The sequence below is a fragment of the Cercospora kikuchii genome (assembly GCF_019650295.1).
Source record: "Cercospora kikuchii DNA, contig_00003, whole genome shotgun sequence".
NCBI lineage: Eukaryota > Fungi > Ascomycota > Dothideomycetes > Mycosphaerellales > Mycosphaerellaceae > Cercospora > Cercospora kikuchii.
The window spans coordinates 4,167,302-4,189,501 of NW_025408584.1; the positions used below are offsets into that span (position 1 = coordinate 4,167,302).

Sequence of the window (22,200 nt, forward strand, 5' to 3'; positions counted from 1 at the left end):
TTTACAACGACCAACGTGCTTGTAAAGAAGTATGCCAGAATTATGGCTCCCTCACCGAATGCTCTGGAAGTGGCTACTGCGGGGTCTTCGACCGCTGTCTCCCAAGACGCAGTTGCACGTACGATAACTTGGAAAATTGCTACCAAGGAGAGCAATGCACGCGAGGGATTGGAGGGCAGGGCGTCTGCGTCGAACCGGACCTTGCGAGAAGTTGCATTCCGTCAATTGATTTGAGTCGATGCTTGGTCAATGAAGGTTGCGAATGGAATTCGAATCGTTGTGTATCACTCGGGGAATGAGAGGATGAATGCTGATGGGTTATGTTTTGATGGCCATGTTTATCTTGATAATGTGAATAGTCGCATGCTTTGGCTGGCGCTGGCTCTAATTAAGAATAACCTGATTTATGCTACACTTACGCCTTGTCCCACAAATCGAGGCCACGAATGCAGTTTGTCTGACGCAAATTCTTGGTTCCCCATTCTCGCCTGACATCAGTGCAGCACGTAGTACAACTTCTGCCTTCCGTTCACCTCTTGCAGTACTCTTGCAACCACGGCTGTCGCATCCTGCATCCACCCACCCTCCATCTTATCCGGCTTTGGCATTGTATCTTTACCAGCATCGGGCCCCGCAACTTCAAGATGAATCAGATGCTCCCACAAGGCGTTACACTCTTGCTCAAGTCTCTGAGATCTGTCCTGCAACGACCATTGGGCTTGCTGCGAGCTTGAAAGGCGGTTCGTTGTCATGGCGTTGTGCGCGTCGAGGGCTGCTTTGTCTTGCTTCAGATCATCTAACTCTGCTTGAAGCTCCTCGTTCATGGATTCAAGCTCAGTCAGCCGTTGGTGCTGGTCGTATTGCTGTTCGCGGAGCATTGAAATGCTGCATTCGATGTCGCTGCGTAGTGCCAGAGGGTCGGAGGGCAGAGATGCCGCTCGCTTTTGCGTATTCGTCGCTCGATCCTCGAGACCGCTGTCTCGACGTTGTCTGCCAGTTGCCAGCTGTTTGAGGCTGGCTTCAATTTGCTTGTACTTGTGTACAAGCTCGTGGTACTTGTTTTTCAAGTCGGAATAGTCTTGCAGTGATAATTTGTAGTCGCGTTCCGCTGCTTTGAGCCGGTCCATTACTTGCAACAGGTGGGATTTTGCGCCATGATCCAAACCATAGCGCAGACATGGGCCACGTGGTAGCCCGACTCTTGCTGCGCATTTTTGCCGGATCAATCGATCGTTTTCCCCCTCAATTTTCCTCAACTTCTCTTCAAGCTGATTTATCTTGAGTGTCAATGATTTCTTATCGTCCGTTGCTGCGCTTAATTTCGATTTTTGCTCCACATACTCGCACTGCAGAAGCTGATTGAGCCTGCAAAAATCCACAACGAGGGACGACTGCGACCTCGCTTCATGGACGCGAGACTCATAGTCTCTAAGCCGCTGTCTGAGTGTCACAATGTTGGATGGTACGGTGACCACCGAGAGATGAGGATGAGCCGCGTCCATTTCCATACGATATATATCAGCTGCTATGCCGTCATGAATGGCTCCCAGCCACTGGCACAAGGCTGCGAGAAACTTGTCAATCTCAGATTCTCTCTGCATGTTGGGATATGGAAATCTAGTGGTGCTGGGATACTGGGGAAGAATTCGGTGGTTGCAAGGACGATCGAAAAGCTGATATGTTGAGCAAATGCATGCTTCACTTTATATGGCATTGGACCGATGAAACTGAGGCTGAGCGTCCAATCTCGGCGACTGCATGTTTTGCATGTTTACAAGACGGGAGCAATTCTCGGCGACACCTGTCTCGCGGTTTAAGACTGAAAGCCCATCTTATCGAGAGACAGGCGTCCCTAGATGGTAGCGTGCGGACAAATTTGTGAGAGCTTGAGACAGGCGCATGACGTTCGAGGTTGTTGTCAAGATGCTGACAGCAGATGTTGTTGCGGGAAGCGACGTCGGCACGGATCAAATGTTCACCCGAAAACGGTCAAGTGCAAGCATTGCAGTCCTACTTCCCCTGCTGGCTACATGTAAACACGACACCCGAGCATCAACAGCATCTCACCATTCACATCATAGACTATGGATCCAGACGCGCCTATCCTCGAAGCTCCTTCCTCCCCACCCATCTGGCGCTGGGTCATTGGCTTTCTCATGGTAGTCACCTACCCAACTTCCAAGCTCTCCATTTCCGTACCACAAACTCACAAATCTCCAGGTCGGAGCCTGCTGGGGCTTAACAACACCATTTATGCGCAAAGCCGCCGTTCTCAGAGATGCTGCACCTAAACCTACCCGACCCCATCTCACAGATCCGAATGTTCCCTGGATAAAACGAAAGTTCTTTGGGATAGCTTACGCCGTGATTGATCTACTCAAGAGTCCAAGATATGCTATTCCACTGTTATTGAACGTCACCGGGAGCGTCTGGTTTTTCTTGTTGATTGGGCAGGCAGGTACGCTTGTTATTATTCCCTTCGTCCTGTCAAGACTTTGATGGAAGTGCATTATTTGCTAATCACTGCGATACAGAATTGAGCTTGACAGTCCCCATTACAAACTCACTGGCATTCCTATTCACAGTGTTAGGAGAGTGGTGGGCAGACGGCAAAGTTATATCACGGGACACTTGGCTGGGAATGGCATTCGTTTTGGGAGGGATCGCGTTATGTGTTCATTCAAAGACTTCATAGCAAGCCTCTATTTGCTGAAAGAAAAACTTTCGCACGTTCCCCGCCTGACTTCGTGTTCTGCTGCTTGCTTTTCGCTCAAAACGCTTCAAAAATGTCTGCGACTCAGCCACAAGCTCTATTTGTACAGTTGAGTAGGCCCTGAGCTCGGCTCAAGTCTCCAAATTGCAATCGTGTAGGCCGATGAAGACCTTATCACGCCACGTTTCAATCGTGCCTCTTCGTCCCAGTCTCAAATCTCAATATCAATGTCCAGGTCGAGGCCGCCGATAACATCGTCATCCATGTTCTTCTTCTTGAGAGCGCCGATCGGACCCTTGACGGCACCGTTGAGCGGTATATCAGTACGTCTCTTGGGTGTGCTCGTGCCGTTCGTGGCCGGGGTGCCCGCTCGGCTGGTGCCAGGAGTGTCCTCACCGAACAACTCCTTGTCTTGCGATGATCGTCTCGCTTTGGCCTTCGCGTGCACCTTTTCTCTCACTTCTGCCGTCTTTCTGTCATATGCTTCTTTGCGTGCCCTCTCAATCTTTTGCCGCTCCTTGATCAATGCCTGGCGAACTTCTTGCTGATTCTTGGCCCGATTCTGTCTGTTGAGAATAGCCAGACTCTCATGCTGCGCCATGGGTTTCGCAGGACTGGCCTGATCCTTAACCTTGACCTTTGGTGCGATCTTCGTGCCTCCGTTCGCGGCGCCATTTTCGAGCGCTTGAAGTTCGTCGTCACATCTGGCAACCTCCTCTTCGTCCATATTTTGCTCAGCTTCAGCACGGCGTTTTTCGATGTCCTTGCGCTTCAACTTGGCTTGGTGCACCGGGTCGTATTTGAGCTGTATTGCGCGCTGCTTGGCAAATTTCTGGTTCAACATTTCTTCGGTGAAGTGGAGATTGATGAGACCGTTTATATCGTCCAGCTTCTTAATCAGGAATCGTCGAGATGGCGGCTTCATGTTCTCCTTCTTCAGCGTGTCGACATAGCGACCGTATTCGGACTCTGTGATGTGACCATCAGAGCATGCCTGGAATGGCCAAGGCTTTTCGGAGCTGCCTTGGGCCACGATCGCATACTGATCGGTTGTGAAGGTCTTGCCAGCTGAGTTCTCCAGTGTGTATGGCTTGCCTTCTGTGAACTCTTTGATTTGACACATGCGATACATCGTTTGGCCCGTCTCGCGATTCTGTCCGATGGCAACCCGTGCAAAGCAACCGCGGATGGCTTGCTCGAATCCGGGATAGAAGCAGACACGAGCAAATGCGCTGCGACCGATACGTGTGCGGTCGAAGTCCTTGATTTCAGCCGGGGGATCGTCCTTGCGCTCTGGTTCGGCTGCCCATTCGACCTCGCTCTCGCCGTCAGCATCTCTGTCCGAACCATGCGATGATGGCGATCTCTCGTCTTTGCGATCGTCTCGAGTGCTGGCGAGCCGATCCCGCTGGGCGCCCTTTTCCTCTCTTGCTTTCCGGTATGAGTCCAAAGCGACCTGCTTTTCCGTTTTCGGACGAGTAGTACGCCGGTTGTTATCCTCAAGGTCTGCGGCAGCTGCCTTACGCTTCTGCTTGCTGGCAGCTGTGCTGGCCAACGCCCTCTTAAGGAGCTGGTCTTGAGTGCGTCGTGTAACCTCTTCGGCTCGACTCGCCAAAAGCTCTTCTCGCTGAATCTCCGACAACCCGAGCACATACGATTTGTCCTGTTCCGACTCGTACTTGCCCTCGAGCGGGTATAATGGCTTCATATCCTCGTCGTCTTCGCCAGGCGCATCGGCTTCGTCATCGTCGTTCTGGCCCGATTCAGGCGATCCGGGTGTCAGCGAGCTACAATCGACTCTGTCAGCGAGGTCACCGGATCGCATGCCATCAATTGTGCAGTGGATAGCTATCAAGGGCGTCGAATGAAGGCCTGACAGTGCCGGAGGGGCACCGGTGGGACACTTACGCAACATCATCTTCATCTTCGCTTGGTTGTCTGACCTTTCTCTTGCCCCGCTTGGCTCTCACTTTCTGTGCGACGCCCTTCTTTCGCTCTGGTGCCTCCTCGACCTTCTCCACGCTCGGCTGAGGCTCTTCGGCGCCTGAAAGCTCGCCGAGCTCAGCCTGTTCCAGACGCTCAAAGTCGTCGACGCTACTCTCGTCACCGCTGTCATCGTCACCAACCAGCCCCAAGAGTTCCTCGTCCAAGTCGGCCATGATGTCGAGTTACAGAATCGAGTCTGCCGAAGACGGACGAGTCAATACCGCTAAGAGCGGTTTCAGATCGACTTTTTGACCGTCGCCGCCGTTCGACCAAGCTGTCGCCGGTGCTGTTGGGTACGGTACAGGTCAAAGAACGGCGGTCGGTTGGTTGTAAGCGTGATGTCGGCGCAGAAGAATGTTGTCCAGTACTGATTCTTGGTGGTCGGTGGCAAGCTTGCAACTTTTCAAAAGTGCGGCGGTGGGTGGTGAGAGAAAGGGCGAATGTCTGTCGTGGATGTGTGGTTGTTGTATGTGGATGAAGTTGAGAGAGAGAGAGGCAGAGTCGCGGCGACGTACCAAAGAAGCCAAAAGCGACAATGAAGGAACGTGCCATCCCTGCATAAACTCTAAACCTATTGTAGCGGTTGCGGCTTCAATGACGACTTTCTTTCCTATTCACTTCATCTTCACTTCTAGCTTCACATGCCGTGGCCATACTGCTGTGCGGGCTAGCACTCGGGAGACTGCACTGAAATCGCATACTGGTGGCTCCTAGCACGATGGCTTCAATATCACCCACATTGCCACTCAAGGCTCGCCTCACGCCATTGGCCTTCCAGCTGCAAAGTCGCCGCGCCTTCAGGACGACATCGCGACTACAATTACAGGACGAAAAGCAACCGGAAACGCTGGACAGAAAGCATGCGCCGCGAACCAAACCACTTTCTGAAGCTCAAAAGAAGTTCCTCGATTCCGCCCTCCGAGTCAATCAAGCAGGCGAATTAGCAGCAACACTGATTTATACCTCGCAAACTCCTCCTGTCATCAAAGCTCATCCACATCTACGGCCGCTGATGAGACATATGTATGACCAGGAAGAAGGGCATTTCAAGAAATTCAACGAACTGCTTGCCAAACACCGCATACGACCGACTGCGATGTATCCGGTCTGGCATGCTGCCGCCACTGTTCTTGGCTGGGGAACAGGTGTGCTGGGTCGAGAAGCTGCGATGGCTTGTACAGAGGCGGTAGAGACGGAAATTGGGGATCATTACAACAGCCAGGTGAGGGAGCTGTTATCGTGGTTCAAGGACATGGAAGAGAAGGGAGAGGAGCCCGGAGAGGAGTTGAGCGCGTTGATCAAGGACATCAGACGGATACGAGATGAAGAATTAGAGCATCTGGACCACGCAGTTGAGAATGATGCGAAAGAGGCAAAGCCATACGAGCTTTTGATTGGAATTATTAGGGGTGGCTGTCGAGGCGCGATTTGGATAAGCGAGAAGATATGATTTTGCGGCGTCGATGGAGCAGCGCGGTTGCAAACTTGATGGGGTTGCCCTCCCGGTCATTTAGCTGAAGGTCCTCACTTTTACTCCGACCGAAACTAGAGCCAACGCAGCCTCACATGTTCCCGCCGTTCCGAACAAACTGGTACGCACCCTCGAAGTCTCAATATTTCAGCTCCGAATCGCTCTACTCTACACGATACTTCTTGAACTGCCTTGTCGGGACGTCCCTCGAGAACATGATGTCAAGTTCCTCATACGTCCTTCCCTTCGTCTCCGGTATGCGGAAGTATGCCCAGACGAGTGCAATGGCCGAAAGACCTCCATAGAAGAATCCAATCTTGCCACGCATATCCGCTTGATCGGCGTTCAGCATGTACGGGATCGCCACAGTCATCGCGATCGCGAGAAGAGCTTGTGTAGCTGTGGCGACAGCAATCGTCTTACTGCGTACTTTCGTGGCGGAGACTTCACAGAGAATGACGAAGCACACGGGGCCGACAGAGAAGTCGTAGCAAAAGTTCCATACCAGCATGAGGCTCGACTGTGCCCATATGAGAGGCTTGTTCTCCTCATATCCAGGAATGCAGTCCAGGATGCCAATGAGAATCATAAGAACGACCAGGAGGAACAGTCCGGTATTGTAGATCTGTCGTCTTCCGAAACGCAGAAGCAGGAACCAGGAAAACAATGTACCGAGAAATCCAAGTGCTAGAAATCCGCAGCTCATGCCAAAGGCGTCTCTGGTCGGGAGTCCCGCCAGCTCGAAGAAATAGGTCGCATAGCCAACAAGATATACTCCGGAGATGACCTGAATGCTGTAGACTCCGATTGCGATCTCTGTTCTGCGTAGATTGATCTTCTTGAAGCAGTCCCGATATGTGCTCCCAGCCTCCATTTCCAACTCCAGTCGGTCCGTCTCGATGATCATTGCCAAGGTAGGTCGGACATCAACCTTGTCGCTCGCCAGCCGCTTCAGAGCCTGCTCTGCTTCTGCGATACGATTCTTCCTCACGAGCCACCACGGGCTCTCCGGAGCAAAGGGCCATCCGATTAGAATGACAGCCGGCCAAACCCACTGGGCAGCGAAGGGCGCTGAGTATGCCCAGTGTGAGTCCAATTGACTTGTGCCCGCAATCACTCCGTTCGCGATCAATTGTCCCATGACGAAGCACAGATTCACATAACTCGTCAAAAGACCTCTCAACGCCACAGGGCAGACTTCTGATGCATAAGCTGGAGCAATGACCGCGTATGTTCCAAGGATCAGCCCGCCCAGCAGTTCGCCTACGAGCAGAACCGGAAGCGAACGAGCAAAGAATTGAATGAAGATAAAAGCCGCGGTAAGGATCACGCAGACGCCAAAGGTGCGTTTGCGACCATACCATTCGAGCGGATATGCGGCGAAGAAGGCTCCTACGACTTGTCCTACGGGGTTGCCCATTGAGAGGCCGGTCTGCCAGGGTGCGGAGATGATGTAGCTGCCTTCGTAAAGGTAGCCAAAGTCACGTTGGAAGGCTGGGGTTGCGTAGAGATTTCCGAGCAGTTGAGGATCGAAGGCTGTCATAAGGATTCCCAGGGAGAAGAAGACACTCCAGCCTGGGGAAATGGACACTACATTAGACGACTGAATTCCATTAAATTTGAGGGAACTCTTCGCTCACCTATCGCCTTGGGGTACAATCTCAAAGCTTCGGTGAAGGAGAGATTCTGCTCGTACTCGATCGCCTGACGTGCCTCGTCGCCTGCTACAGCACCTATTGTGATGCCGCCTTTGATGATGGTGCCATGGCTGTCATCATGCTCGGCCATGTTGCTTCTTGACAAAAGCGGCTCGGTCTCGGCAGATTTGCTCTGTGAGCTGCAATCAGTGACTCAAGAAGTACAAGCAATGTTGGGAGACGGGCTTGGACGAGCTTACATGGTCTCGAGCTGGGTGCGGAGGCGAGGCCATGGTCGGCACTTGCCTGTCACAGCATCGCTAAGCTACTGAGAGCGATAGCATTCGCCTATCGTCTGCAGCTGGCCCCGGTCTACAGCTGCTCGGTATCTGGTATCAGGGCCAATAATGGTGATGGCCAGGAAAGAGGCGAGGTACACAAAGCTCGCGTCGTCGGCCGAGGCCAAGCCCCGCGCTGCGATCAACTTCTGCGATAACAACAAAGCCAACTGACTGTGGCCCCGTGGACGGAGAGAAGGGCTCAACGATACTAGACGCGAGATTGAGGCGCTCGACGTCCTGGCGCTAGCGGGACATGGCAGAGCGACACCGACTGAGGACGCCCACGCCAAGACTCGTAGACGAGTGCCATGACGTCCGGACGAATGCTGTTTCGACCGCGCTCCACCGGCCATACTCATGCCACACCCCAGAACAAAGCTGCATTCCGTGTATGGTCCAACTATGCCGCCTCGAGCGTCATCAAACAAGCCTGCGCGTGTGCAGAAGAAGAAGATGCGCAAAGGCACCAAGAGCTGCCTGCCATGTGAGCCGTCCTCGCGAGCAGTCCGGCAGCGCTCAATCCTTCAACATTGCCACGGCCAGTCCCGGAACGGAGATATAGACGCTGACCCTTGTAGGCCGTCGACGCAAGATTCGATGCTCAGGCTTCAGACCAGATGCACAATCTTGCATTGAGTGCATTTCGCGAGGCACACCTGACTGTGCACCGCAAGGTGAGGCCAACGAGCTCAATGATGCGGGTGAGACCCAGCAACTGCGAGAACGCGTTGCTCACCTCGAAGCGAAGCTGGAGCAGTTCGGCAGCACGTTCTCTGTCGAGAGAAATGCAGGCCTCCAAATACTTCCGCCAAGTCAAAAGCCCTCGATCTGTGAGCCGGACCGCCTTCCGCATCCTGTTCATTCAGCAGATGCTGTCGAACATGAGGAAGAAGTGGAGACGGGCTATGCTCCTCTTGTGTCACTTCTGAACCCGGACGGCGCAGAGGAACGTTCCAAGAAAACTGGCCAGCGAAGAAGCCGATCTCGTAGGGAACAAACAGCACGGGCTTTAAGGGAGCATGTTCCTAGCCAAGAAGAATTGGAAGACATTATCGACAAAGATGCTTCATGGTGGCAGCTGTACCGAGATGCCCTTGGACTTGTCTGGACAGACACTCCTGATATGAGAACATTCGTCTCCGGGAGCATAACCGATGATGATCCTGCTGTCACGGCCTTGTTGCTGGTCTGCCTCGCTCTTTCGACGGGGGAATATCAGAGATATTTGCCACCGGTCGAGGAGCATGTCGTGAATTGCGATCAATATGCTGCTACGGAGCATGGCTTGAACGCCCTCATGGCGCTGGGCTTATGCTATGTAAGTGGAGGTGCTGCTCGGTCACACTGAGAAACCTGCTTACCTGGGATTGGCGTTTACCAGATGAATGCGTTGCGACCGCGCCGAGCGTGGGCCGTATACCGCAGAGCCAACACCTTGCTTCAATTGAGTGGCTGCACCCTGCATTGGCGTAAGCGACGCAAAGGTCAAGAAGCAATATTCTGGCAGCTGTTTCATGCGGACAGATGGGTATGTTTTATTCCCGTCCTCCTGGAATCCGAGTCGACAGCTGACGTTAAATCAACTGCCTGAAGGTCTCTCTTATGATTGGACTGCCTTATACCGTGCCTGACCACTTCTGCGATCTTACCATCGCTCCTCTGGCTACTCTCGGGCCGGCTACATGGCTCTACAGGCAGCTTTGCGTTGTTTCTGGTCGCATCATCGACCTACTGCAGAGGCAGGACATCAGAGGACCAATGCTTTCCAGTGCATTGGCCATCGAAGAGAAGATATCGGAGCTCATAGCCGAGCTTCCAACGGACTACCTGGAAATGGACCAAGTACGCGCATGCTCTGATCCCTCAGACAAGAGCACCCGTCTCTATCGAGTAGTGCATGTGCATTTGCTTCGTATTTATGTGCATCTGCCTTTTTTCTTTCGCTCTGAGAAGGAGGCCCAGTTCGCATTCAGCCGCCAAAGATGCATCGATGAATCTCGAGAATTGCTAGTGGCCTACCTTGAGATCTTCGACACTGATCATCGTATGGCAGCAAATGGAACGGTGCTGAACTTGACCGCTTTCACTGCCGCCGCTGTCGTGCTCCTCGGACTGACTGATTACGGGCGCGCTTGCCAAAGACATCATCATGCAGGTGAAAGTCATCCTTACCGCCAGGAACAAGACCTCGACCTGATCATTCGCACCAGAGACACGGTCAAGTGTGCGGCAGAGAGCAAGATCGCCGGACGTTTGAGTGCAAAGTGCTATGAGGCATTGAATGCGCTGATGTCGAGCGCTCAATCTTCAGACGTCAATCTGCACCACATTGTGCTGCCGTACTTTGGCACAGTGACCATCACTCATCGAATGTCACCTGGGGTTGAGCCCTCAAACGCACAACGCACGGATGACCAGGACAGGGACCCGGGATCCATGCCAGCAGCACACAGGGCTGAAACCCAGCCTGCCGTGCAGCCTCGGACGATGGACACCGATATGGGTACCGCGTGCCCTGATATTGCTTCAATGCCCTGGCGACAGGACCTGAGCTGGGGCACATCCTTCACATACAGCGGACCTTTCATGCCTGGCAGTGGCGATAGCTTTGAGTCTGGTGATGCGTCCGCTCCAGAGTCATTCGGAGACTTTGGCTGGACGCATGGATTGGGTTCTGACATCGATTGGAATTGGCTGTACACAGATTTGCCACCGGACGCTGGCTGACTTCGGCCCTGTTGTTCTACGTGCGTTCTCCCGCAGAACAGTCTTGCATGTGCAATGCGGCTTCAGCCGGGTTTTGGCTCTGACCCATGCCTGCCGGGGTCGCAGCGCACTCGGTGCTTTCGTGCTGCTGACGCTCATCTTACTACGTTCGCTACCAATGAGCAGTTCTCTCAGTATTGCTCGATTTCGTGACAACAAATTCCATAGACCAGCAATGCTCAGATCTGCATGTTCGATGAACCAGATGGACGCAGCCGGGAGAGTGAGAGAACGTTGAGCCCAGCATGTCATCAGCCAAGCAGCACTCCCAAGCATAGAATAGTGGTGCCTACAGGATCTGGTAGAACCGGCGATTCGTTCTGCTGCAGCATTCGACACATGGTTCGACGCATGGCTAGCGGTGATGAAATGGATGCGTGCATGTGCCGTGCAAATCCGCGTCTATCATCATCCAGCCACAACCCTCGGCGGATGAACGTAGCGAGCGGCAACAGAAAAATATTGTCATGTTGTCTATGGTCAACGAAGTTACCAGGGTTGGAGACACTATGGCTCTAAATGTGGGACTACGAGCTTAAATGCCAAGAGCACGTGTACTCGATTACTGGACGACGCTTGCTCTTCAGATCTGCTGAAGCTTGAGATTCTTGGCACCACGCTCTTCGGACTTCTTCTTCTGGCGTTTCGCCCGTTTGTGAAGGAAGGATGCTTCGCCTCCTCGTGGCGAAGAAGCATCGAAGCTCATCAAGACCCAGCATTGACGCTTTCGAGCGACAAGCTCCGAAAAATATCTCTCAGCATGAAGAATCCTGCAGCTTGGTTACCAGAAGAACAGCGCCAAGAAAGCACGACTAGGCCCATGCCTTACGCATTCTGTGGGAATATAGGACAACACGCCGAAGGCACGGTCGTATTTTCCGAAAGATTCGCCTTCTCCGATGTTAGTGTGAAGAATCAGGCTTATGGAGGAGCACATTGCCTACACGTGGGATCTCTCAACCAGACGACCTGAGCCCGTGCTCCATCCATGCGAGACATGCTAGTATACCAGGATTAGCTGGCCCTGCGAACCAAATCTGTTACGAGGACCGCCAAGATGTTCTAGCGACGTGGACATGGGCTAGTAGCTTCGGTCTGCTGCCCCGGGGTGCCCACGCCTGAAGCATGATCACTCTTGTCGCTCTTGGCTCCGCGCATTCGTGCCGGTGGACACCTCTCATATAATTGACCAGCAGCCGCCGCACTGATCTACTCTGTTCTTCACGACCAGCTCACTTGACAACCCGGAACTGCAGATCACAGGATATTTGGTCGTCAAGATGGTGTTGCACGTACGTACCCAGCACGATTGGCGTTCAGGAGGGGGTTTAGTGATTTGACACTGTGTACAGGAGTACACCTACATCTTTGCCATCGGCACGTTCTTCGCGTTGCTTGAGGCGTACAACAATGGTGCCAACGATGTCGCCAACGCCTGGGCCACGAGTGTCTCGTCCCGCTCCGTCACATACCAGCAGGCCATGGTTCTGTGTCTGATATTCGAAATGACCGGTGCCTTGGCTGTCGGTGCCCGAACTGCTTCCACGATCAAGAACGGTATTATTCCAATCGAGGCCTTCCAAGGAAACGCTGGAGTGCAATTACTCGCATTCGCTTGTGCGGCCGCCGGTGCTGCTACATGGGTCATGTGGTGTACCCGACACTCGGCTCACGTTTCTTCCACCTACTCGCTCGTGTCTTCGATTGCTGGTGTTGGTGTCGCAGCTGTTGGAGCCAGCGATGTTCAGGTATGTAGCCTGAACTAGGAACAAGGCAGAGGAGTCAACTGACACCCAGAACAGTGGGGCTGGAGCGGCGGCTCTGGACTTGGTGCCATTTTCGCTGGTCTGGTCATGGCACCAGTCGCCTCTGGAATCTTTGGCGCTATCATTTTCAGCTTGATCAAGTACCTCGTCCACGTCCGCACGAACCCGGTTCCATGGGCTGTCTGGTCCTCGCCGTTCTTCTTCTTGATCGCGGGTACCGTTTGCACGCTGTCCATCGTCTACAAGGGTTCTCCTCGTCTTGGTCTTACAGACAAGCCTGCCTAGTAAGTCGCTGATTCACGAAGCCGCCAGCTTAACATTTCGCTAACTTTCTGACAGCTGGATCGCCGGTGTCACTCTCGGTGCTGGTTTCGCTCTGTGCCTCCTCTCTGCTCTGTTCTTCGTGCCATACACCCACTGCAAGGTCGTGAAGAAGGACTACACTCTGCGCCTCATCGACATCTTCAAGGGACCAGCTCTTTTCTGGCGCGAGGCTCCACCCGATGCAGTAGAGGCCAAGGTGCCAAACTACGCGGTTCTCCAACACGATGGCGAGGTTGCCCCACCAAGCCAGCAGAAGAAGAGCGAGAGCGACAATGAAGACAACTTCACCGCCGAGACTTTGGTCGAGAAGAACGGTGTGACTACCAGTGGAGCATCTACCGACAGCATCGAGCCTCACCAGCGACAAGCCGCCGCGAAGGGCGTTGCCCTCGAGGCTCTGGAGCCAACACCTCAGCAAGCACAGGAAATCTACAAGCAGCAACTCATCGAAGCCCGAAGGAAGCACCACGCCACTCTCCGAACAAAGAAGGGACCTCTGGGCTGGGCAATGGTAAGCCAAATCCTCTCTCATATCACGAGGGCCCGAAACTGATACTCTCCCAGCGCCGCCTCCACAACAACCCCCCCGGCGCCGGCTCCATCTACGAAATCCACAACATGAAAGCCCTCGCGAACCGCCTCCCTGCCATGGTCATCGTCGCCTTCACCTACGGCCTCTACTACGACATCCACGCCGCACAACTCGGAATCCTCGGAACCCCCGAAGGAAAACGCATGGATCGCGTCTACAACCACGCACCAAAATACACCAACGAAGTCGAATACCTCTACTCTTTCGTCCAAATTATCACAGCTTGCACTGCATCTTTCGCTCACGGAGCCAATGATGTCGGAAACGCTGTCGGTGTTTGGGCGGCGATGTATTCGGCTTGGAATACGGGCGAGACGGTCGGCGCGAAAGCTGATGTGCCGCTTTGGCAGATTGCTGTGATTGCTTTGACGATTTGTATCGGTTTTATTACCTACGGATACAACATCATGCGAGTCATGGGTAACAAGTAAGTCTTCCGGTCACAGAATGAGGGCGGCAGAAAAAGTTGCTAACAATGTTGGTTTTTTGCAGGATCACATACCACTCCCCCTCCCGAGGCTCTTCCATGGAAATGGGCGCCGCAATCACCATCCTCATTTTCTCGCAATACAAACTCCCCGTTTCGACATCCATGTGCATTACAGGTGCTACTGTCGGCGTCGGGTTGTGTAATGGAACTTTCAAGGCTGTGAATTGGCAGCGTGTGGGACTTTTGTTCTTTTCTTGGGTTATGACTATTCCGATTGGTAAGTTTTTCTCTCTCCCCTTGCTCATTGAACTCCTAGAGGAGAGAAATTGAGTGCACTTGCTGACGATTTCTGCTTATAGCTGGTCTGATCGGTGGCCTCACTATGGGAATTCTGCTCAATACTCCAGGATACAATAAGGTTAACTAATTGAGTTGTCGTCACGATGGGTTTTCTGTGATGATGATGAAAAGAAGTGATAGAACAGATTGTATACCAGTCAGCGCATTTTTACAGTATGAAAAAAGTTCTTCATTACTTTGGTCATGTTTCTCTCCAACCGATAAATCTTGTGAGCCCACACCAAGCACTTTCAGGGTCCTTGCAAAGTACGCAATGTGCAGAGAAGCAAGAAAGGAAAAGAAATTCCTAAGAAAGTCTTGTGTGCTTGTGTGCTTCGCCACGATGTGACCCATGTTTACTGCTTACGATCTTGAGTGTCTTGTCGATCTTGTCATCAGACTCCAAGACTTTTCTTCCGCTCCGCTTCGTGCTTGGCTGGCATCACCGGTACATTGAAGCGAAAACGCGTCCGAGTGGAGGTTGATATGCAGTGGGCGTAATTGCGCATATGCTTGCGAAGAAAAAGGCAGGTGGTCACGCGTGCTTTCGATGGAGAGCAAATACATGCCAACCGAGCACTGAGATGGAAGTCGAAAGCGGAGTTGGTGTGGTTGTAGCAGCCCGGTTTTCTCGGTGCTGGGATTGAAAATCTATGTAATAGTGAGAAGGTTGTATCGAGAACAACCGAGTAATAGGAAGACTGCTATGGAAAGACGAAAGGACTGCTCAAGCCTGTTGGGTCTTGATGACACAAGGCGAGGTCCGGCCGCTAAAACGCAACATATGCACAAACCCTTTTAACAAACGCCAGAAATCCCATCTTCCTCTTTCCCTTTCATTCCTTTTAGACCAGAGTAGCCAATCGCATTGGTGCATGAGCCAAAGGGTATAACAACCACTTCGCCAAGGTTTGGTTCTGCGTCAATGCGACCTGGTTGTCGATCTCCTTGCCTTGATGGGAGCGAGGTTCCATCACTCTGCGCACAACACTCGGCAACCGGGTCCTCGTTTCTGCCATCTTAGATGAGAGGCAGAATGAGTAAGCGGCGAAGCAAGCGAGAGCAGGTGAGAAGAAAGCACCAGCAGAAAGCAAGGCACTGGCGAGACAAATTCCCACAAGTACCATGATCGCAGTAGCAGTGAAGTTGCGGCCAAGGTGATCCTTGACTTTGAAGTAATCTCGCAGTCTGCTTTCCTGCGGGATCTTGGTCTCTGCTGCTCTGCCATATAGGTCCGTTCTACCGTGATGATCACGGTAGCGCATGTGGTCACTCGCTCTCGCAATTTCGGTCGAAGTCGTAGACGACGTACCGACGATGTAAGCGGGAGTGGCGGCGATGGCGGGAGTTCGGCCGGAATTGTTTGCGGCAGCGTGAGAGTCTCTGGGTTGAAGCCTTGGGTATGCACCGCCGTCGGCGTGAGCTGCGAGAGGCGCATTCTCGTTGTTGACGGCGGTGGAAGTATGGCGGTGGTTCTGGTTGGTTCCAGATTTGCGAGGACGGCGGCGGAGCATGTACAGCTCTGTTGATATACTGCCGAGACTTGCGATTCCTTGGCCAAGTGATTGCTGCGTTCTGCCTTGTGATTGCAGTACAGGCTTGTTGGTTGTGCTGGCCTCGCCACTTGCTTGCGAAATCGCGGGCAACGAAATCGCGAGCGAGTGACTCTTCGGGTGTTGGATCTCTTTCGACTTTTTGTCTGACGAGAAGAGCGATGCCGTCTCGTGATTCTGTGCGATAGACGACGCATGGGGCCTTCCTTGGGGTAGAGCTGTGGTTCCAATACGGATTCCACCTGATTGAGACACGGAGGTAGATGTCTGTAATCTGAGCTCTGGAGCAACAGCGCGAGAGGGCGGGCGCTGCTGTAGTCCTTCGCGATTCGTCGCAATCGCGTGCCGGTTGGTCTGCAGACTAGATGCAGCATATTGCTCCGGACTGCCAGCGCTTACACCAAGCTGGTGCTCACTGGCATTTCTCAGCGCAATAGCCGCATGTTGTATGGAGACTGCCGGGCGTTGTGACTGCTGACCGCTTTGCAAGCCAGTCAGATTCGCGAACGCTCGAAGGGCTCTCGTCGTGCCCGTCAGCCTCAATGTGGTCTGCGCCAGCGTCGGTGGTATCAAGCGTGGTGCCTCGAGTGCTCCATTCGCTTCTGCCAAGCGGTACAGTTCACGACCAGCGGCTTTGTGGACATGTGAAGTGTGCGTTGGCTGCGTATCTTGCTGGCCAGAGCGCACGCTTTCACGCATTGTGCCAAATCCTCCGTTGTTGTGATTGGCGTCTCGTTCTCCATCTTGCTGTGGTATACTATTGTGTTGTTGACCTATTTCAAGCAAGAGGGTGTTTTGAGCTTCAGCCCCGTGAGAGACCCGCATGCTCAAGCGGCGTGGTTGTTGTTGTGAGCCAGGTTGTGAAGACCTGTGCCTACTATTCTGCCCAGGACTCAAATCTGCAACGAACTGTCCAAATTCTCCCGTGCCACCAGGAACCTGCTGCGGCGGGCTCTGGGGCTGGAAGTGAGTGGAGCTGGAATGTTCTATGCCGCCAGAAGATCGGCGTTCCGATTGTGCCAGGATGGGCGAGAAGTAGTCATGTGGCTGGAAGTGTGGTCCCGGCTGCTCGAAATGTAGCAGATTGTCGACAGTGAATTCTGGAGTAAAGGAATCGTCGAACATTGGGAAGTCGTCGAATGTCTGGAAAGAGCTCATGTCCAGATCAGTGGTGAAATCGAAGCCCTCGGCGGCCGCAAATTGATTCGCAGCGACCATGTTGAGCTTATCGCTGGTCTGCTGAGCAGGCTTGCTCGACTTGTGCGATATTGGTTTCGCAATCTTTGCGACGGACTTCGCAGTTGAGATCTCCTCCATCTGTGACTGGTTGTGAGGGCACTTGCGCTTCCTCTTGGCGCACTTGTCGCAGGCCTTGACGATTCGGCGTTTACGGTACTCTGCCTTCTCAGCGTCGGTCATTTTCCGCCGCACTCTCTGCTTTGGCTGTGTTTCGGCGGACAAGCTGAAGACACCAGTCATCTGCTCGAGTGATGGAGGAGTGGTCTTGCTCGAAGTGGCGGCAGAAGCTTGCCGCGCAAGCTGTGGAGTCTGTGCCTGAGGAGAGTTCGCAAAGGACGTTGGCGTGGGCAGGTCAAGGAGGTCTGGGCTACTGAACACCGAGGCAGAGCCAGAGGATGACATGGAAGGCCAGGTTGGGGCATTGTCCATGGTCATCGCTGGGGAAGCCTGGAGCTGCTCGTCTTGGCGTTCGTCGAGCAGGAACTGGATGATGGCATCGCGCATGCGCTCGGAATGGGTCTTGAGATGAGGGAAGGCGATTCTCAGGGCATCGAAGAGTTCGTCAGAGCCTTTTGGAGGGAAGAAGAGCAAAGCCGAGGTGGGGTCGAAAGGCTCTCCTGGCTGGAGGTCGCGGTAGACGACATAGGTTGGGGTAACGTCGAATGGGGTGTCGGTTGGCAGCGCCATGGGGAATGGGTTCGTTGCTACAACTTGCTGGATGTGGGATTGAATGTTGATTATTTTCCAGTGATGGCGGTGGGGAAGTGGTTGTCGCGGCGGCAGTGGGTGGTATGGGGTGGTGCCGGCGGGCTGGGCGACTCGCGAGACGGAGTTCAGCTGTCAAGGCCGCCTCAACGTCGTCGTGGTGTCTTGGACGGGGGATGTTCCTCTCACCTGAGGAGTGTGTAGAGAAATCTAAACCTCAGGACGAGGAAAGCGGCATTGAAGAAGCAGCCAGGCCTGCTACGGAGAGCTGCCGGCCGCGTGCCTCAGCCTCCGCAGAAGTCGAAGTGCGGTGTCCCAAATCGTGCGCCGCCAATCCTACGCCGCTAATTCTGCGCCGTGATTGGGCGAAGACGAAAGTCAGCATATGACTCCGACCAGCAAGCCAGGCTGTGCAGATGAGAGACGCGACGGTATCCGCGCCGTCATCGTCAATGGCAGTAGCGGGAGATCTCATCCTAACGCTATGCAATGTTTCAGCGAGCTTGTCGAGTGCAAGCAAGCAGCAGAAGGCAGCGTGCGAGGATGCGTATCGCTTGGCGACATTGTCGTGTCGTGTCGGCATTCGTCTTCCCCATGGAACTCCGTGCTCGCTGACGATGCTTACTACGCCGATGCACGAGCCATGCTCCAGATGATACGAACATTGCAGCTTGCAGCATGTCCTCTGCCACACGTCCTGTCCACGACGAGCATGCTCACCGGAAGTGCTGCGTCAGACTCGAAGAGAACATTGAACGCAGATGGCGTGGTTGAATGGCAGCAGCAGTAGCGATGCTTGGCTCTCCCGTGTCTGCGGGGAACTCATGCTGGAGTCGCCGCTCGACACATCGTCTGCTGGCGCTACCGATCTGGACAGGAGCTGCCGAACGACTCCTATGCTCGAGCAGGACAGCGGCGGCAGCAGACTGAAATGTGTTGCTGTAAGCGCCGCTTCCATGATTTTGGCGTCAGCGGACTTCTCTAAGCGCCCTGCATGAGTGGAGACGTCCAATGGGAGCTCCAAGGCAGCTGTAGCACTGCAGTAACACGCAGGCCGCGAGCTTGCGGCCAAGATGAGCTGTGGCTGCTCAAGAGTAGGTTGTTGCTGGAGACATCCTTTCTTTCTTACATCTCATCTCTGTTCCTACTACCAGAAACGTCGTGTCAGCCTGCCGCAGCATACCACGATATCACGATCCACGCAAGACCACGATACCAGAGCGCCCGGCGAGCAAGATTAAGCGCGCAGAGAGAGACTAGAGAAAGAGCTGTAGAGCGGACAGGATAGGAGACGCGAAAATATCGGAAACAGAAGCAAGAATGGCGTCGGGACAGACATACTTTCCTCGTACGTTGTGCCTCTCGTCCAACAACGAAAGCAGTCGCATCAGCTAACATGAAGATGAAGCCCCACCCCCTGGCGGCGAGTCCACAGGTGAGCCAATTGGTAAAGACCATCCCTCTGCACGCCGCTCATATGGTCTTCCAGGTCAACAGCAGCAACACTTCGCTCCTCCTCCATCGAACGAGACACATTACCCTCCGCCGCCTCAGCAGCAGCAACAACACTTCGCCCCACCTCCCTCGTTCGCACCACCACCTGCCGTATCCCCAATCTCTCCACAATCGCAACGAGAGAGCCCACAGCTCACTCAATCAAGTGAGAAATCCATCCCATACTACCCCGGACCCCCCTCCGAATCCCAAAAAGAGCCCGAAGCACAAATCGCCCCCCTCGCCAGCCCCCGCCAAACCTCCTTCAACCGCCAATCCACCGTCCCCGGCGGCGCCCCTCCACCCGGCCAATTCCAAGGCGCAGCCGCCACAGTCGACGATGTGGGAACCTTCAACGGCGGCAGCTACCGCATCTCCCACCGCGACACCAACACCATCGTCACCATCCAACTCGCCATGGGCTGTCCCATCCAAGTCAAACCCGGCGCAATGATCGCCATGTCCCCCACCATAACCGTAAAAGGCAGTGTCCAATTCAGCATGAAAAAACTCCTCGCTCGCGGCCACATGTCTCATTCGACGTTCACTGGTCCTGGGGAATTGTTGTTGGGACCGGCGAGTTTGGGGGATATAACGAATATTAGATAGATAATTCTTATACGCCGGTCTACCTCTTTTAACTAGAGTAAGCAGCACGCTCTATATAGTTCGGTCGAGGGAAAAGCCTTCGAAAAACCCTCGCGTTCTCTTTTACTTTGCAGTCTGCGTAGCCGCTTCCTTCGTTCCTGTTTTCCTTCGGACAATACTAGGTTTCTAGCGAGTCCTCCTCTCACCAGGTCCTATCCTTTCCCTTCTCTCTTCCCCTTCCCTCCTATACCTCTGTTCTGGCAAGTGAGAACTGCTCTAGGATACCTTCTTGGATTAGCCATTTGGCCGTAGCATGCAGTCCTCTTTTTGTGTTTGCTAGGTCCTTCCAGTTTGTAGATCCTCCTTCTTGGAACAAAAGGTGTCTTCTCTCCCTCCACCTGGGGCAGAATATGCATACATGTTTTGGTGTCTCATGCCCCTGCCCACATTCGCAGTCTGGTGTGAATCCTGGGACTCTCCTTTTGGTGAGGTATTGCCTCATCCCAATGTGCTCTGTCCTCAGGAGTGTGACCATTGTGCTCTCTGGTCTGGTAAGTCCTTTGTGCAGGCTTGGTCCTATGGCAGAGGAGGTGGTGGTTCTCCATGCAGGTGGCTGTTCTCCTCCTGCCCTAGCCCTTCTTTCTTCCTTGTCCTTCTCCCACTTCCTGTCCCACTGGTGTTTTGCCCACCATGCCTTGCAGCCTGGGTGTGTCTGCATTGTTGTCTCTTGGCCTTGGACCAGCTGGAGGATTTCCTCCTGTCTGGTTTGGGTTGGTGTTGCAGGGTTCCTTGTTCTCCTTCCTGCTTGTGCTTGCCTCTGGATCTCCCTGCACCTGTCTTTGATGTATTGGTATGCAGGTTGTGTTTCTTGCTTTTTGGATGCTTGTCTGGCTAGGTCTTGGGTGTACAAGTGGAGAGGAGCAATGTTTGCTTCTCTCTCTAGGACAGCTGTTGCAACTGACTTGTATGCTCCAGTAATGTTCCTCAAGGCCTCCCTCTGGACCTTCTCAATAGGCTTGGTGAGGTTCCTGCAGTAGCCTTGTGTGCCCTCTGGGCTGGACCAGACTTGGCAGCCAAAGGTGATTGCTGGCCTTACCACTGCTGTATACAGGTGTCTTGCTCTTTGGAATGATGCTCCCCATGTAGACTTGCACAGCCTCTGGAGTGATTGCATCTGGTGGGCTCCCTTTGTTGCTGCCTGTTTGATGTGTGGGCCCCATTTGAGCTTGGTGTCCACCCATACCCCAAGGAGCCTGAGTGAAGGCAGTGGTTCCCCATTAAATCCCTGGATTTGGACTGTAGCCTTGAGGTTGTGTTTCCTGCTCCTGGTGAAGTGGATGAGCTGGTACTTCTGTGGTGCAAACTCTGCCCCATGTCTCCTTGCCCATTCTTCACATTTCTGGTGGGCTTTCTCCAGTTGCCTGCAGTTTTCCTCTGTGGACATACTGTATGTGAGGATGTTGGAGTCATCCACAAACCCCATTGCTGAGGTGTTCCCTTCATGCAGTGTTGGGAGCAGGGTAGAGGCAAAGAAGAGGAAGAGGATTGGGGATAAGGTGGAGCCTTGGGGGATTCCTGTGTTCTGGGGCCTTGGCTGGTCCATGAACCCTCCTAGCCTCAGGCAGGTGGTCCTGTCTTGGAGGAATGATTGGATGAAGCCAACAATATGTCCTGGGAAGCCTTTTATTCTGATGTTGTGGAGCAGCCTCTGGTGGGAGACCTTGTCAAATGCACCTGAGATGTCAAGGCAGAGCATTGATGCAACTGCTCCAGGCCTAGTCTTCCAAATGGTTCTTACTTGTTCAGTAATAAGGTCCAATGCTGAGGTGGTAGACCTGCCAGGCCTAGCACCCATCTGTTCTTCTGGGAGGAGCTTTCTGTCTTCAGTCTCTTTGGACATCCTCTTGGCAACTATAGCTTCTAGGACCTTTGCAATTGTGTTGAGCAGGGCAATTGGTCTGTATGCTCCTGGCTTTGTGTAGTCTGGTTTCTGTGGTTTCCTGAGCACCACTGTGGTAGAGTGCTTAAAGGCTTTAGGGTGGTATGCCATCCTCAGGCATGCAGTGAAGAGTTTAGCTAGGATTGGGGCAAGTTGTTCCCTGCATTCTTTGAGCAGGAGGTTTGGTATTTGGTCAGGTCCTGGGGCCTTGTTGCTAGGCAGTTTTCTGAGGACTCCTTCTACCTCCTTTAGGTTGACCTCCACCTCCATCTGGAATTGGGGTGGCAGTTGTGTGTGTTGAATGTCACTTAGGTCTG

At 53.5% G+C, this 22,200-nt stretch overlaps 9 protein-coding genes across 10 annotated transcripts; 4 read left to right on the forward strand and 5 right to left on the reverse strand.

The window, feature by feature from the left end:
• Nucleotides 1-494: 494 nt before the first annotated feature.
• On the reverse strand, nt 495-1,601 carry CKM354_000601100 (uncharacterized protein; the record flags this gene model as incomplete). The annotated part of the gene is made up of 1 exon (XM_044801305.1): nt 495-1,601. One exon carries the CDS (start codon nt 1,599-1,601, stop codon nt 495-497), a length of 1,107 nt encoding a protein of 368 aa, XP_044657240.1.
• Nucleotides 1,602-2,924: 1,323 nt separating this feature from the next.
• CKM354_000601200 (uncharacterized protein) lies at nt 2,925-4,872 on the reverse strand (the record flags this gene model as incomplete). The annotated part of the gene is made up of 2 exons (XM_044801306.1): nt 2,925-4,500; nt 4,622-4,872. The coding sequence occupies 2 exons, from the start codon at nt 4,870-4,872 to the stop codon at nt 2,925-2,927; spliced, it is 1,827 nt and encodes a 608-aa protein (XP_044657241.1).
• Nucleotides 4,873-5,417: 545 nt separating this feature from the next.
• Nucleotides 5,418-6,149, forward strand: CKM354_000601300 (uncharacterized protein; the record flags this gene model as incomplete). Its single annotated transcript, XM_044801307.1, has 1 exon — nt 5,418-6,149. The coding sequence occupies one exon, from the start codon at nt 5,418-5,420 to the stop codon at nt 6,147-6,149; it is 732 nt and encodes a 243-aa protein (XP_044657242.1).
• Nucleotides 6,150-6,333: 184 nt separating this feature from the next.
• CKM354_000601400 (uncharacterized protein) lies at nt 6,334-8,100 on the reverse strand (the record flags this gene model as incomplete). Its single annotated transcript, XM_044801308.1, has 3 exons — nt 6,334-7,745; nt 7,811-8,000; nt 8,068-8,100. 3 exons carry the CDS (start codon nt 8,098-8,100, stop codon nt 6,334-6,336), a joined length of 1,635 nt encoding a protein of 544 aa, XP_044657243.1.
• A 450-nt stretch (nt 8,101-8,550) lies between these two features.
• Nucleotides 8,551-10,875, forward strand: CKM354_000601500 (uncharacterized protein; the record flags this gene model as incomplete). The annotated part of the gene is made up of 4 exons (XM_044801309.1): nt 8,551-8,632; nt 8,727-9,466; nt 9,530-9,676; nt 9,742-10,875. The coding sequence occupies 4 exons, from the start codon at nt 8,551-8,553 to the stop codon at nt 10,873-10,875; spliced, it is 2,103 nt and encodes a 700-aa protein (XP_044657244.1).
• A 1,319-nt stretch (nt 10,876-12,194) lies between these two features.
• CKM354_000601600 (uncharacterized protein) lies at nt 12,195-14,453 on the forward strand (the record flags this gene model as incomplete). Its single annotated transcript, XM_044801310.1, has 7 exons — nt 12,195-12,206; nt 12,267-12,662; nt 12,717-12,964; nt 13,020-13,515; nt 13,569-14,023; nt 14,089-14,303; nt 14,386-14,453. 7 exons carry the CDS (start codon nt 12,195-12,197, stop codon nt 14,451-14,453), a joined length of 1,890 nt encoding a protein of 629 aa, XP_044657245.1.
• Nucleotides 14,454-15,210: 757 nt separating this feature from the next.
• On the reverse strand, nt 15,211-17,844 carry CKM354_000601700 (uncharacterized protein; the record flags this gene model as incomplete). The annotated part of the gene is made up of 1 exon (XM_044801311.1): nt 15,211-17,844. One exon carries the CDS (start codon nt 17,842-17,844, stop codon nt 15,211-15,213), a length of 2,634 nt encoding a protein of 877 aa, XP_044657246.1.
• A 1,338-nt stretch (nt 17,845-19,182) lies between these two features.
• Nucleotides 19,183-19,965, forward strand: CKM354_000601800 (uncharacterized protein; the record flags this gene model as incomplete). 2 transcript variants are annotated; one of them, XM_044801312.1, is made up of 3 exons in its annotated part: nt 19,183-19,210; nt 19,265-19,297; nt 19,352-19,965. In XM_044801312.1, the coding sequence occupies 3 exons, from the start codon at nt 19,183-19,185 to the stop codon at nt 19,963-19,965; spliced, it is 675 nt and encodes a 224-aa protein (XP_044657247.1). The 2 variants fall into 2 exon arrangements, with proteins under 2 accessions (XP_044657247.1, XP_044657248.1); XM_044801313.1 differs by having other exon boundaries at nt 19,271-19,297.
• Nucleotides 19,966-20,573: 608 nt separating this feature from the next.
• CKM354_000601900 (uncharacterized protein) lies at nt 20,574-21,994 on the reverse strand (the record flags this gene model as incomplete). The annotated part of the gene is made up of 2 exons (XM_044801314.1): nt 20,574-20,745; nt 20,907-21,994. 2 exons carry the CDS (start codon nt 21,992-21,994, stop codon nt 20,574-20,576), a joined length of 1,260 nt encoding a protein of 419 aa, XP_044657249.1.
• Nucleotides 21,995-22,200: the final 206 nt, after the last annotated feature.